The sequence below is a fragment of the Bubalus bubalis genome, chromosome 3, assembly GCF_019923935.1.
Source record: "Bubalus bubalis isolate 160015118507 breed Murrah chromosome 3, NDDB_SH_1, whole genome shotgun sequence".
Classification (NCBI taxonomy): Eukaryota; Metazoa; Chordata; class Mammalia; order Artiodactyla; family Bovidae; genus Bubalus; species Bubalus bubalis.
This window is the reverse complement of record NC_059159.1, coordinates 6861636-6875233: the sequence shown is the minus strand read 5'-3', so window position 1 is coordinate 6875233 and position 13598 is coordinate 6861636. Positions and strand designations below refer to the sequence as shown.

The following is a 13598-nucleotide window of genomic DNA, read 5'->3' as shown; positions in this document are numbered from 1 at the left end:
TCACCAGCACCCAGCTTTGCGGGGTACAAGCCGGCCGGCAGGGGCGGAGCTGCCCTCCCCAGGCCCCACCCCAGGCCTCACCCTGGGCACAGCTCACTGTTTGCACTGGGCTCAGGGAGATGGATGGTCTAGGAGTGCCCGCCCTCCCCGCCCAAAGACTCAGAGGACCCAGCAGCTGGGGAAAGTCCCCCAGGGCTGTGTTCTGGGGAAGACAGGGTCTGGCGAGGGGTGGGAGGATGTGGAAGCCCCAGCCTCTCTCTTCCCCTCTCCTGCTGTGGATCAGACAAGGGGAGGACCAGACAAAGGGTTTAGACCCCTCCTGGCCCAGAAGTAGGACTGTTCCAGCCCCATAGCCCCGCCCAGGAGGACTATCCCTTCCCACTGTATGTGGGGCAGCAGCTCTGTCCCCAGGAACAAATGCCACGAAGCCCGAATGGAATCGATCAAACAAACAGGGTTTATATGGCAGCGGGAGAGAGGGCTGTTGAACCCTGCCTGGCAGCTAATTAAGAAGCTCATTAGGAGACAGGGCGTGTAGGGAGACAAGGGCAGGGCGGCCTGCCGAGCCACGAGCTTCCAGATGTCCTGGGCTGAGCTTGGGCCAGGCAGGAGGCCGAGCCCCTAAGCCTGGCTGGGGAGGGGCTGCACCTCTGCAAACTCCCAGCACAGGGCTGTCCCAGAGGGTAGCTGTGAGGACTTCCTCCTGGGCTGCGCTGACGCGGTGAGCAGCGGGCAGGCTGTGCTCCGTCCTGGGTGTGGGCTTCAGCAGCTCAGTGTCCAGGCCCCGCTCTTGGTCTGGGCCTGGGGACAGTGACACTACCCCTCAATGAGCTTCCAGGGCAGAGCGGGCTTTGGGGGTGCCAGGCTGGTCTAGGTGCCCCTGGAATGGGGCATCTGGGTGCCATTCTCCCTGGCCCTGGCACTTTGGGGGTCTGCAGGGCGTGGGTTCCTCGGGCACCCTCAGGCCCCCAGGTAGACCTCCACCAAACCCCCCACAGAATGCATGCGGTAGAAGACCCCCAGAGGCAGGCCAAAGTTGACGATGGTGAACCACGTCCGGTAGCCATAGAAGTCCTTTTCCAGCCCGTTCTCAAACTCTGGGTGGATGCCGAAAGCAGGCATCATCCATAGCTGGGAAGGAGAGGAGGGTGCTGAGTGAGGGGCTCTCCCATCCCCCACGGCCCTCGGCTCAGGAGAAGCAGGTCCCCTGAACCTGCGGCTCCTCCACGTCTCCTCCTCCTCAGGATATCACAGCCAGCCCCTCTGCCCTTATATCTCCCTCCCCCTCAAGGCCTTGAGCCCCCTCCTCAGCTTGCCTGGGGCCAGCCAGCCTGAGTTCCAGCTGAGACCCCCGGCTGCCACTCCCACGGGACAACCTGCTCCATCAAGCGGGGATCCCCCTGGCCTCGATCTGCATCCCTCTTTTCTGCTCTGGGTCCATTCTTCCGCTGTCAGGACTCTGCCCACTCCACTCTGACCCTGCCTTCTGTCCAAATTCTGCTCATTTCCCAAGGCCCAGACCAAACTTTCACGAAGCCTTCCTTGGCCACTTGGGTCCACAGTTCCTTCTCTGAGCTCCTACCTCCCTTTCGGGCCAATGTATTATTTATGCTCTGCCTGGAGCAGAGGTTTGGCCGTCGGAGGTGTTGGCAGCACAGCCAGTACCAGCATGGGCTCAAACAACCTGGAGTTGTCCCGGGACTGCGCCTTGCAGACTCTGGGAATATGGGCAGGTCAAACAGCCTAAGCCTCAGTCTGCTCATCTGTTAAATGGGGACAGCAATAGTGCCTGCTTTGTGTGTTAGTGTGACGATTCAGCGAGATGCAGGGAAAGGTGGATGAGACTTGGCAGCCACCAGGCATTGAGTGTTACTGTTAAGGCCTTCCCCTAGAGGTTCTGTAGAAAAACAGGCACTTTCTGATCTCTTCCTTTGACTGAATTCAGTGGATGATTAAATATTTGATAACTCTCTAACTGGTCCCCCTGCATGTCCCCAACTAAGCAGTGAGCTCCCCTGGGGAGAAATCCTACACGCATTTATAAAGAGCACTTAGCTACAGGCTTGGCACCTTTGTCCATGCCAGGTACCTTGCAGGGAGCTGGGGGGCACTCTCAAGCAGCATCAAGCTCATTGGAAAGAGGCCTGTGTCCTTGGCAATCAAAGGACAAGCCAGTCGCCCTGGGGACTGTCAACATGCCATGAATGCACCTTGATCCATTCCTTCCTGAATGAGGCTCGCTGGGGCTGTCTCACCAGCTCCACCCCGCACGTCTCCCGGCCCCCGCACTCACTGTGATATTGCAGAGGATGAGGAAGAGTGAGATCTCCTTGAGGGCTCGCCGCTTCCAGTTGAGGTGGCTGTAAGAGTGGATGTAGGCCAGCGAGGCCTGCCGCAGGTCCTGGCCCAGCTCCAGCAGGGAGCCCCTGCGGGGCAGCTCAGCCTCCCACTTCCCGGCCAGGCTCTCAGGAGTCACCTCCCAGAGCGGGCGGCGGTGCAGGCCCTCGATGATGAACAGGTTCTGGGCCATATGCTGGAGGATGAGTAGCAGCGAGTAGGCCAGGATGAGGCAGTTGAGCAGCTCGTGGGGACGGGTGGCCACAATGGCCACGATGGAGAAGTAGGAGATGCCCATTTGGCCCAGAGCCGCGCCCATCAGTAGCACCACGTCCAGGCTGCGGGTGGGGTTCTTGAGCGTGTCCAGCTCTCGCTCCTCTAGCCCGTGGATGGCCGTGCCCGCCAGGCACGCCAGGCTCATAGCAGGCAGCGCGGCCACGTAGAAGGCGTAGTAGACGGTGAAGTACTGGCGCGCGATGGCCGGGCCACTTGCTTGGATCTGGAAGAGCACAAAGACGCACACGCCTGCCACCAGCACCAGCAGGCCCAGCAGCGGCCCGAAGATGGCCCCGTGCAAGTGGAAGGACGGGGCGCCGGGGGGGGGGGCCTGCGGCGGGTGCCAGGCGGCGGCCCACGTTCCTCCACATGACGAAGAGCACGGTGCAGCAGATGAGGCAGTACTCGGTGCTGAAGGGGTAGAGCATCAGGTAGCCCTTCCGGAAGACCTCGCACATGGTGACATTGAGGCACAGACAGGTGTTGGTGCCGTTGCCTGGGAGGGGGCAGGGCGGGAAGGGACAGAGGCTCAGGTGGGCCTTGCTTGGGGGAAACCAGAGGCACGAATCAATCCCGTTCACCTCCTGGAGTGTGGCCGAGGTGGAAGAGACCCAGCCACCCATTTTGCAGACGTGGAAACTGAGGCCCAGAGAGAGAAATCGGAAATCACAGAATGGGTGGTGGCGCTGCATGTAAGAATCTGCTCGCCAATGCAGGGGACACAGGTTCTGTCCCTGGTACGGGGAGATTCCACGTGCCTCGGAACGACTAAGCTCATGCTCCACAACTACTGAGCCTGTGTGTGCCACAAGAGAAGCCACTGCACGCCACAATGAAGAGTAACCCCCACTCGCAGCAACTAGAGAAAGCCCTCACAAAGCAACAGAGACCCAGCGTGACAAAACACACACACACACACACACACACACACACACAGCAGAAATAACAGGGTGGTCATTTCTATTTTTTTTTTTTTTTTTTTTGTGGAGCCTTAGCTCCCCAGCCAGGGATCGAACCCCTGCAGGGGAAGCGTGGTGTCTTAACCAGTGGACCTCCAGGGGAGTCCCCAGAATGATCATTTCTTGACAAAAGGATTCTAGACCTCAGGGGCCAAGCTTAGATAAAGCATTTGACATGTGATATCTTCAGGGCCAAAGCTCTACGGATGACTTGCTGAGCACGAGGGGAACCCTGTAACTTTACACTGAGAGGCTCTGGCTGCTACACCTGGTCGGTCAACAGCATCCACCGTGCAGTGATCAGACATCTTTCCTGTGATGAGGTGCCCTGCAAAGACACAGCATCCCTGGTGGAATGCTGTTGTCCAGAATGCTCCTCCTGAATCTAATCAACACTTCAGTCCACACTTTCCATTTCTAGGAAAAGCAGGGTAGAGGGGAACAAGTCAAATGCCACCATGAGGGAGCAACCAGACCAATCTCAATGTCATTAGGGAAAAAGAGACGTAACTGAGCCATCAACTGTATTGCATGTTTGAACAAACCATCTGCAAATGACATTTCTTAGGCTGATTGGACAAAGTCAAATATAGATTTATCCATATAAATGGGGATGATGTTAAGGAAGTTAGCAATTATAATAGCATTTTGCTAATGTAGGGAAATATATTATTTTAAAGGCTTGCATACTGAAATGTTTTGAGATGAAATGACAGGATTTCTATAAGATAAGTAAGTCACCAAAAATATTGGAATAAATATGGCAAAGTGTTAAAAATGATTACATCTAGGTTATGGGTATGTCCTGTTGTACTCATCTAGATGTCTGAATTGTTTAATCATAAAAGAATCCATGATGTCACTTGCCAAAAATTCTCTTTGCATAGCTCTTCTGAAGAATGGATCTGGAGCATAAAGAATGCCACAGTATCCAGGCGTGCCAAGATTTATGCAATGGGTGTGTGAGTGCATGAGTGTGCTGAGAAGGCGTGGCTGTACACAAGTCAACATGGCGATGGCACCTGAGGGGGGGTTGTATACACACACACAGGTGTGGCTGAATCCCACAGACAGCAATGCTCCTTCCCATGTAGGTTTATAGGACATGGCCTCTAAGCGCACCCTGTATAGGTGGGGTACTGCGTACATGGGAGAATGCAGGGCGTTCTTTCTGCCCAGAAACATTCTGTTCCTCCTGATAGCTGACATGTCCAGGTGCCTACAAGTTTGTTAGGAAGACATTCCTTTCAGTCGTAAAGGCTTCTCCGTTTCTTGCAAGTAAAATGAAGATACCAGGGGTGGAGGGCACACCTGGACTTATCAGTGGGTTAGTGGTCAGCTCACTGATAGCTAGATGGTGCCCGGAGAGGGCTTGCAGAGCATTAGAACCTGGTGGGGCAGGCCCAGAATGCAGGCAAAAGTCAGTACCCCTGGCAAAAGTCAGTTTTTGTTGAGTCTTGATCTGGGCTCTAGAGTTTGCTCCCAACTGTACAGAGTCACTGAGCCTCACTCGTTTGAGGAAGTGTGATTCATGCATGTGAATGTGTGCACATTCAGAGATGGGGGGTGGTCACGGTCTCCTCTTACCTGAGAGCTTTTTCATGAGGGCGCTGAGCTCGGCCTCGATCTCATGGTGCATGGAATCGTTGGAGACGGCCAGAAGCCACAGCAGCAGATTCGTGCCCAGTGTCAGCATCAGGCCACACCTGGAGGAGGTGCTACACTCTGCCCACACAGCCTGGCCAGCGCCCTGGGTACCGCGCGTTCACCATCACTGCCTTTGGGGGGACCGCTCTCACCCAAAGCCAGATCCCACCTGCCGTTAGAACTTCAGGAGGGGTGGCCCTAGGGGCTCCCCGGGACCCAACCAATCCATAGTCCCAGGGCCACCCTGCCCAGGGAAGCTGTGGGGGGCTGGTGTGGGTGGGGGACGGGGGTGCCCCAGGAGTTGTTGCAAGGAGAGAAGGGGCCCACATCTCACCTAGTGAAGTTGGTCTGGATCTGAACGCAGTCCTTGCAGTGTTTCCAGAGCACCCACGTCTGAAAGAGAACAGGCTTTGAGCCCGGAGAGTTGGGGTGGGGTGGAGGTGGGTGGTGGGTCCATGGTGTGTGTGCACCAGTGGCTCGTGTGTATTTACAATGGAAGAGTGAGGACACCTGGCTTGGATTCCTGGCTCCACTGTTTCCTTGCTGTGTGGTCTTGGACCAGTGGCAAAACATCTCTGAGCCTCAGTCTCCTCGTCTCTAAAATGGGACTAAAGTGGGAACGCCTGGGCCTCTCTGGTGGCTCAGTGGTAAAGAATCTGCCTGCCAGGGCAGGAGACTCTTGTTTTAATCCCCGATCTGGGCAGATCCCACATGCCTTGGAGCAGCTAAGCCGGTGCACCCCAGCTCCTGAGCCTGCGCTCTAGAGCCCAGGAGCCGCAACTACTGAAGCCCACGTGCCCTAGAGTCCGTGCCCCACAACAAGAGAAGCCCACCCACCATAGCCGGAGAGTAGCCCCTGCTCCCTGTAGCTAGAGAAAAGCCCATGCAGTAAGGAAGACCCTCCACAGCCAAAAATAAATAAAATTATTAAAAAAAAAAAAAAAAAAAAAGAAGAGTAGCTCTGCGGACTTCCCTTGTGGTCCGGTGGTTAAGACTCTCTACTTTCACTGCGGTGGGCACCGGTTCCCTCTGTGGTCAGGGAACTAAGATCCCACATGCCACACGACCAAATAAAAAATAAATTGTATTAAAAAAAAAAAAAAAAAAAGCTCTGTATATCCGGGTAGGGGTGTAGATTTAGGTATGTTCTGGCAGATGTATCTATAGGTGTCTGCGTTTCAGTGACTCCGTGCGCAGCGCTGATGCTGACACTCGTGGGTGGCGTGGTTGTGGGCGCAGGGGGCATGTCGGGGCTGGGGGTGGGCGTGGTGTGCGTGTGCACCTCCTCTGGGCCGTGTAGACGTTTGCTGATGCGGTTGTTTCTAGGCATAGGGTGCGGAGTGGGGGTGGGCGAGGCCAGTCACCTGGACGCTGATGAAGACGACCTCGATGGCGGGGAAGACCAGCTCCAGCTGCGACTTGCAGCGGATGTGGCTCACGTCGTAGCCCACGCGGAAGACGTTGAGGCAGACGGTGCAGCTGCCGAAGAGCACCAGGGAACCTGGCCGGGCCGGGGGTGGGGCCATTGGCACCTCCAGGAGCGGGCACCCTTCCGCCCCCGGCCTCTGCACCCACCTCCACTCCCCCACCCCCGCTCCGGGCGCCCAGACACTCACCCCGCACCCACACGGGCCCCGCGTGCGGGTCCCGGTGGAGCACGGCGTGCGGCTGCCGGGTGGTCCCTGCGGTGTAGTAGAGGAGCCAGAGGGCGGACAGGACCTTCAGCGTGGCCAGCAGGATCCACACGTCCCCCAGCGTGACGGCCACGTTGTTGAAGACCATGCTGCAGATGAAGGCTCCGCCCAGGAGCACCACGTTGAGCGCCAGGAGCCCCGAGAAGAGCTGCCCAGCTTTCTGGGCCTGCCGGTCCCGCCGCAGCAGCAGCGAGAAGTGCCGCGCCAGCCAGGACCTCTCGACTGGCGAGGCAGGGGCCCTGGTCTGCTCGAACCCCAAGGCCACTTGGTTCTCCTTAGCCGGAGCCTCTCCAGTCGCCTGAGCCTCTGGAGTGGCCATGGGTGGAGCCTCAGTAGGGGCTGGGGAGGGAGACAGGGTTCTGGTTGGCTGCCGAGCTGTCCTGGGCTCCGTTCCACTCTTGCCTCTCATTGCTGTGTGACCTAGGGTAAGCCAAGCAACCTCTCTGATCGGGACATTGGAAATCATAGCAGCTACCCCATCTACCTTACAGGACCAGAGAAGGTTCAAAGAGACCAGCCCTCTGTGTTCCACATAAAATTAGGGGTTATTTAAAGGGGCTTGAGGACCACTTCTCCCCCACCCCACCCCTGTCTTCCTGCCTCAGTATTTGATCTTAAGGTGGAATAGTGGCATCCAGCAAGGGAGCCAAGGGCATCTGCACAGTGCTTGGCCGCCGGCCATTTCCAAGGCTGTGACTTTCCACCCTGAAAGGCTGTGCGTGCCCTGTCTTCTGGAAAGAGTTTCACTCCTGAAGTCAGGGAGAGCAAAGTTGGTGTCCCCTCTTATTCTGACTCTGATCAGTTAGATCGTGGTTGCCTAGGGTGTTGTGTTGAGAAGGATCCCGCGGCTGAGTGTGTGCTTGGGCTTTCCCATCCTTAGGAAAGAATGCTGTGATCTGAAATACTGCTCTATTATGGGTGCTATATACCCATTCCAGTGTTCTTGCCTGGAGAATCCCAGGGATGGGGGAGCCTGGTGGGCTGCTGTCTATGGGGTCGCAGAGTTGGACATGACTGAAGCGACTTAGCAGCAGCAGCAGCAGCATGGGTGCTATATGGAGAAGGAAATGGCAACCCACTCCGGTATTCTTGCCTGGAGAGCCTCATGGATAGAGGAGCCTGGAGGGTCCGTGGGCTCACAAAGAGTTGGACACGACTTACAACTGAACAGCAACAAAAAAAATGGTTGTATATAAAATTACTTTGAAAAGCTCTAGAAGACACCCATCGAGTTCATGATAGTTGCTTCTGGGGAAAGGAGGAGAACACGGGCACTGGGAGGAGTGGCTAATGTCCTAGTTTTTTGCCTTTTTTTTTTAAACATTACTTTTGTAAAGTTATTTTTATTATTTTGTGATCGCACTGTGCTGCATATGGGACCCTAGTTCCCCAGCCAGGGATCAAACCTGTGCCTCCTGCAGTGAAAGCACGGAGTCCTAACCACTGGACCGCCAGGGAAGTCCTAAAGTTTTTATTATTTCCTAAAATTAATTTTAAAGCACATTAAAGGCTTAAGGAAACAAGTTCCGAGACTAATTTGCAGTGTCTACCATGACCACGGGACATCCTGGGGTCAGCACAAATGCTATGGCCCTTGACTCTTTTTTTTTGGCCTTGCTGTGAGGCTTGTGGGATTTTAGTTCCGCAATCAGGGATTGAACCTGTGCTCTTGGCAGTGAAAGCACAGAGTCCTATCTACTGGATGACCAGGGAATTCTCATGCCCTTGACTTTGATAGAACTGAATTCCATCTGTACCCTCCCTGGACGCCTCAGTGTCTCAGGAGTGCACAGCTCAACGCGGGGAATTCCATCCCTGACTCTTCTCTTTCCCTGAATGTCTCCTGCTACTTTTTCAGCTTCCACAAGCTTTCACTTGGGCCTGCTTCCTTTGTTGGGCTTCCCAGGTAGCTCAGTGGTAAAGAATCCGCCTGCCAATGTAGGAGATACGAGTTCAATCCCTGGGTCGGGAAGATTCACAGAGAAGGAAATGGCAATCCACTCCTGTATTCTTGCCTGGGAAATCCCATGGACAGAGGAGCCTGGAGGGCTACAGTCCACGGGGCTGTGAAAGAGTGACATGACTGAGGGACTAAACAGCAATAACAAACCCCTTTTTCCCCCTTGCTTGGACCCAGATCTTGGGTCACCCCCATACCTGCAGCTCAGGGTCTCTTCCTGAAGTCTAGCACCCTCCCGCCATGGGCCCTTTGGGTTCACGTAGAGCTGCAGGGAGAGCAGGGATGCCCCACTGGTCACAGATGCTGTCCCGGTGAGAAGGTTCCTTCCCCGCCCCTCCCATGCCAGGCGCTCTGCCTGCTGCTACCCTGCACCCCTGGTGCTTTGGGCTCAGGGTCCTAAGCACTCACCATCCCCATTCTCCAGGCTGCCAGAGGCCTGATTTCTAATTCACCGTCTCAGAGCAGCATCACCATCCCTACATCTCCCAGAAGGAACCACGTGTCCACCTCACCTGTCCCCTCACCCCTGTGTATTCCAGCTCACAGACAGCTCTGAGATTTTCTTGACCTCAACCACTACCCTGGTTCATGGCTCCCTCCTAAACTAGTCTCCCTACCCACTGTGTCTCTCCCCTACTGTGATCCCTGCAAAGGCAACCAACTGCCCTCAGTGTAGAGGCCATACTGCCTAGCATGGCCTGCATGGCCTTTCAAAATGAAGCAAGGGGGATGTCTCTGACAGTCCTGGGGCTAAGATTCCGTGCTCACAATGCAGGGAGCTCGGGTTAGATCCCTGGTCAGGGAATTATGAATAGATCCCACATGCTGCAACTAGGAATCTCAGTGCAGCCAAATAAACTAATATTTTAAATTAAAAAGAAAAGAAACGAGGCAGTGTATGTTTAGCATGGGCTTGGACTGTGCAAAGTGGTTAGGGGAGGGCAGCTGCTGTTGCTTCCTGGTCTGGCCTTGACCGCCCTCTCCAGCACTGTTCTCAGACCCTCCCCCTTGCCCATGGGCCATGCCATCCTGCTGCCTAGTTCCTAGAATCTTCTGCTTTTGTTCACCTCCCTGTCTTTCCCACACCCCCCCCCTTTACCCATCATACCCACCCCCTCACCCTTTGGCTAAACTGCAGGGTATTCTTCAGGACTCAGTGGAGTCCCACCACTTCAAGGAATCCTCCCCAGAACCCCCTCACCTAAGGCTGTCCCTCACCTAAGGGTGTCCCTCTAGATACCTGCCCCGCACCCATGCTTGAGGCTGGAGCATCTTTGGCCATACTCTGTTTTAATTAGCTGTACTCTGCTCTGTCTCTCTCTTTGGACTCTGAGCTTTAGACTCTCCCTCTATGGAATCAACAGAAGACCCTCAGCATATTTGGCTTTCATATGCAGCCTCAGTACTTCCCTGGTGGTCCAGTGGTTAAGAACTTACCTTCTAATGCAGGGGATGCAAGGTTGGTTTGTGGTTGGGGAGCTAAGATCCCACAGAGCTAGTAGCTCAGTTATGTCTGACTCTTCGCAATCCCTGGACTATAGCCTGCTAGATTCCACTGTCCATGGAATGACTCCACTGTCCATAGAATTATCCAGGCAAGAACTGTGGAGTGGGTCAACTCAGTTTAGTCACTCAGTCATGTCTGACTCTTTGCAACCCCATGGACTGCAGCACACCAGGCTTCCTTGTCCATCAACAACTGGAGTGGGTAGCCATTCCCTTCTCCAGGGGATCTTCCCAACCGAGGGATTGAACTCAGGTCTCCTGCATTGCAGGCAGATTCTTTACCACCTGAGCCACCAGGGAAGCTCAAGATTCTACAGGCTGAGCGGCAAATAAGCCCATGAGCTAAACTAGAGAAGCCCCCATACACCATAACGAGGAGCCCGCACAGTCAAAATAAAAATAATAAAATGAAATGCAGCCGCTTCAGGCCCCTATTCTCCCCTGTGCAACGTGCCCAATATTTATACCTCCTAAGGTCCTCTTCTGGGGCAGATAGAATAACAAAACTTGGTACTCTTTTAAAGATCCCACCAGTGATTTTGTATCCTTTTCCCAGTCCTTCTTGTCATTCCTGCTCCAATTCACCCTCCTCCTTGTCCAGCCCTCTTATCACACTCCAGGCATATGCCCACCACAGGCCCAGCCAGAGGACTCCCCGTTTCTCTTGCCGTCTCCCCCACCATCACTCCTCCAGCCTGCTGTTCCTTCCATCTCTTGTGCTGTCCTCCCCCAGTCTTGCCCACTGTCACCATCCAGCTTAAACACCTCTCCTGGGAAGACTTCTCCCTTTGCCCAAGCGTCTATCAAGAGTGGGTGTGTACTGCTCTGGGTGTGCCTGGTGGGCAGAGGCCAGGTCCTGCTTATCTCAGACCCCACCCTACCCCTAAATTTGTCACAGGTAGGACATTGAACCAATGTTTGCTGACTGCCTCTGGCATTTTCTTGGGAACTTTCAGCACCAGAGCCGTGGACAGAGACCCTTAGGCATCAAACCCTTGACTTTCCAGAAGATCTTTATCTTTTCCCCCAAGACTCCCCCGCCCAGGTTGAGCAAGCCTGAAGCTCACAGGGACACCTCCTTGCTCCTTTCCTCCCAAACCTGACTGCCCCATCTCGCCTTCCCAGAATCTGCACCAAGGCTGGAGGACCGCCAGAATCCGGAACTTACTACCAGGGTGATTCTTGGACAAGCTCCCTAGAATCTCTGCGCTTCGGTTTCCTCATCTGCACACACACACAATTATGAAATAGTACCTGCTACATAGTAGATGTTCAATAAAGATTTCTTGAATGAGTAAACGAAGGAATTAATGCATGAAACCTACCTGATGGAGTTCTCTCAAAAGTAAACGATTTAACACATGCAAATACCTATAGAGCCATGCCTGGCACACAGAATGATCTGAGTGTTAGGCTATTTACGCACTTCCTCCCTGTTCTGTCCGGTCTGAGAGGAGCCCCAAGGGTCAGGGTTATTGGTGAATTTGGAGGTGGCAGTTTTGATTGGACTGTAGACCTAGACAGGACGCTGGAGGAGGAAGTCCTATCCTCTAGGGTCCTCGCCTTGACTATCTACCCCGCCCCCATCCCCAGGGGCCAACCCTGCATCAGCAGCTAGAGGGAGCCCTCAAAGTGGCGGAGTGGGTCCTTCCCCCGGGAGAGGGTGCCGGGGTGGGCAAGCTGGGGTCGCGGGAAGTGGGTGGGGGCGCCCGGACTGACAAAGAGAAATCCACCACCCTCTGACACGCCCTTCGGCCCGACGCCAGTCCGAGGGAGGGCCCAGACACCAAACTGGTTTGTGGGTCTTGATTAGAGGCAGTGATGAAAGCTGCGGAGCCGTCGGCGCGCGGCGCCCGGCCGGTTCCGAAAGAGGCTGCTGAGCACCGGCGGGGGGAGCTTCGGCATTTCTTTCCGAGCCACTGGAGGGACTGCGAGGCCTCGGACAGCCGCCACACGTCTGCCTTGGACTGGGCGTGCGGGCAACCTCAGCCGTCCGGGCGTTTCTCTTCCTCCCGGCTTCGGCTGTGCGCGCTCGGACGCGGCTATGGCAAGGCGAGCTCTGTGCGCCCCCAGCCAGCGAAAAGGAGATGGGGCGCGGAGCCGAGGTTGGGGTCGCGATCAGAGAGCGGCTGGAGTTCAGGTCCCCAGGGATTGGCTTCCTTCCCGCCCCAGTCCTTGCAGCCGCCGGTCTCTGAACCTCACTTTGGGAGCGCAGTAGGTGTGTGTCGAGGGTGGGCTCGCCTGGAATGCTCCTCCAGGGGTCCGAGGGCGCTCCGGGCCCTAACGGCGCCGCGGGGGAGCCTTACCTGAGGCCTGGGCAGGCATTGCCGCCGGCTGGCTCCCGTCTGTCCAGATGAGGCCCCCGCGCGGGGACCAAGGCCCCCGACGCCCTGCCCCCGCGGGACTGCGCAGCTGCGGCCTCTCGGGCTCCGCGGCCCATTGATTTTTCTGTTGACTTTGGGGCTCTCGTTAATCCTTCATTAATTACCCCGCCGGTGGCTCCCCGGACGGTTCAGCCAATAGCGAGGCGGCTGGACCGGAGGGCGGGGCCGGAGGCGGTGCAGACGCGCGGCGCAGGGGTGGGGTGGGGTGCAATGTCTTTAGGCCAAAGTAGAGGCCTTGCGGGGTTCAGGCCACACTTTCCTCTGGTGGCCCAGCAGGGAATGAGCCGTCCTCCATAGATCTGGGGTCGCTCCCCGCCCCTCACCTCCCTGTACCCCACCTAGCACCAGCCTTGCCACACCCTCTCGCCCCCTAAGTCGAACGTGAACTTGGGGTGGAAAAGACCTGGTTCCGACAGGGCAGGGGGCGCCCCCTCTGGCCCTCCTCAGCTCTCCCTGGAGCCTGGCGTCCTGCCCATCGAGTTCTTCTGGCGGAGTCCTGGCAGGTTTTTCTACAAAGTCCCCTGTGCGTCCGACCCTGTTGCTCCCACTCTCCCCTCTAAATGCCGTCTCCTCCCACCCCAGGCCCCATCCCAACCTCTCCCCCTTCTCCTGACTCCGCTAACTGCTGGCGCCTCCTTTGCCATCTCTCTTTGCACCATCTGACTTTTTCAGTCTCTCCTTCTCTATCTCCCCCTCCCTCCTTTTTGGGATCAAATCATTTTATAGGGGGGCTTCCAGAGAGGGTTGAAGGGCTGGGAGAACAATGAGATTGCATGTCCTCTGCCCCACCCGGGTGTCCCCACTTCACAGTCACCCCCATCTCTATATCTTTCGT

General features: G+C 56.0%; 1 protein-coding gene across 1 annotated transcript; it reads right to left on the bottom strand.

Annotated features, from left to right (window-relative positions):
* Positions 1–244: 244 nt before the first annotated feature.
* OTOP3 (otopetrin 3) lies at positions 245–13323 on the bottom strand. Its single transcript, XM_006045216.4, is given in 8 exon segments — positions 245–1131; positions 2294–2939; positions 2941–3109; positions 5160–5278; positions 5554–5612; positions 6584–6720; positions 6836–7333; positions 12686–13323. Coding segments are annotated over 8 exon segments (1818 nt in total). The 5' UTR covers positions 12705–13323; the 3' UTR covers positions 245–960.
* Between the last annotated feature and the right edge of the window lie 275 nt (positions 13324–13598).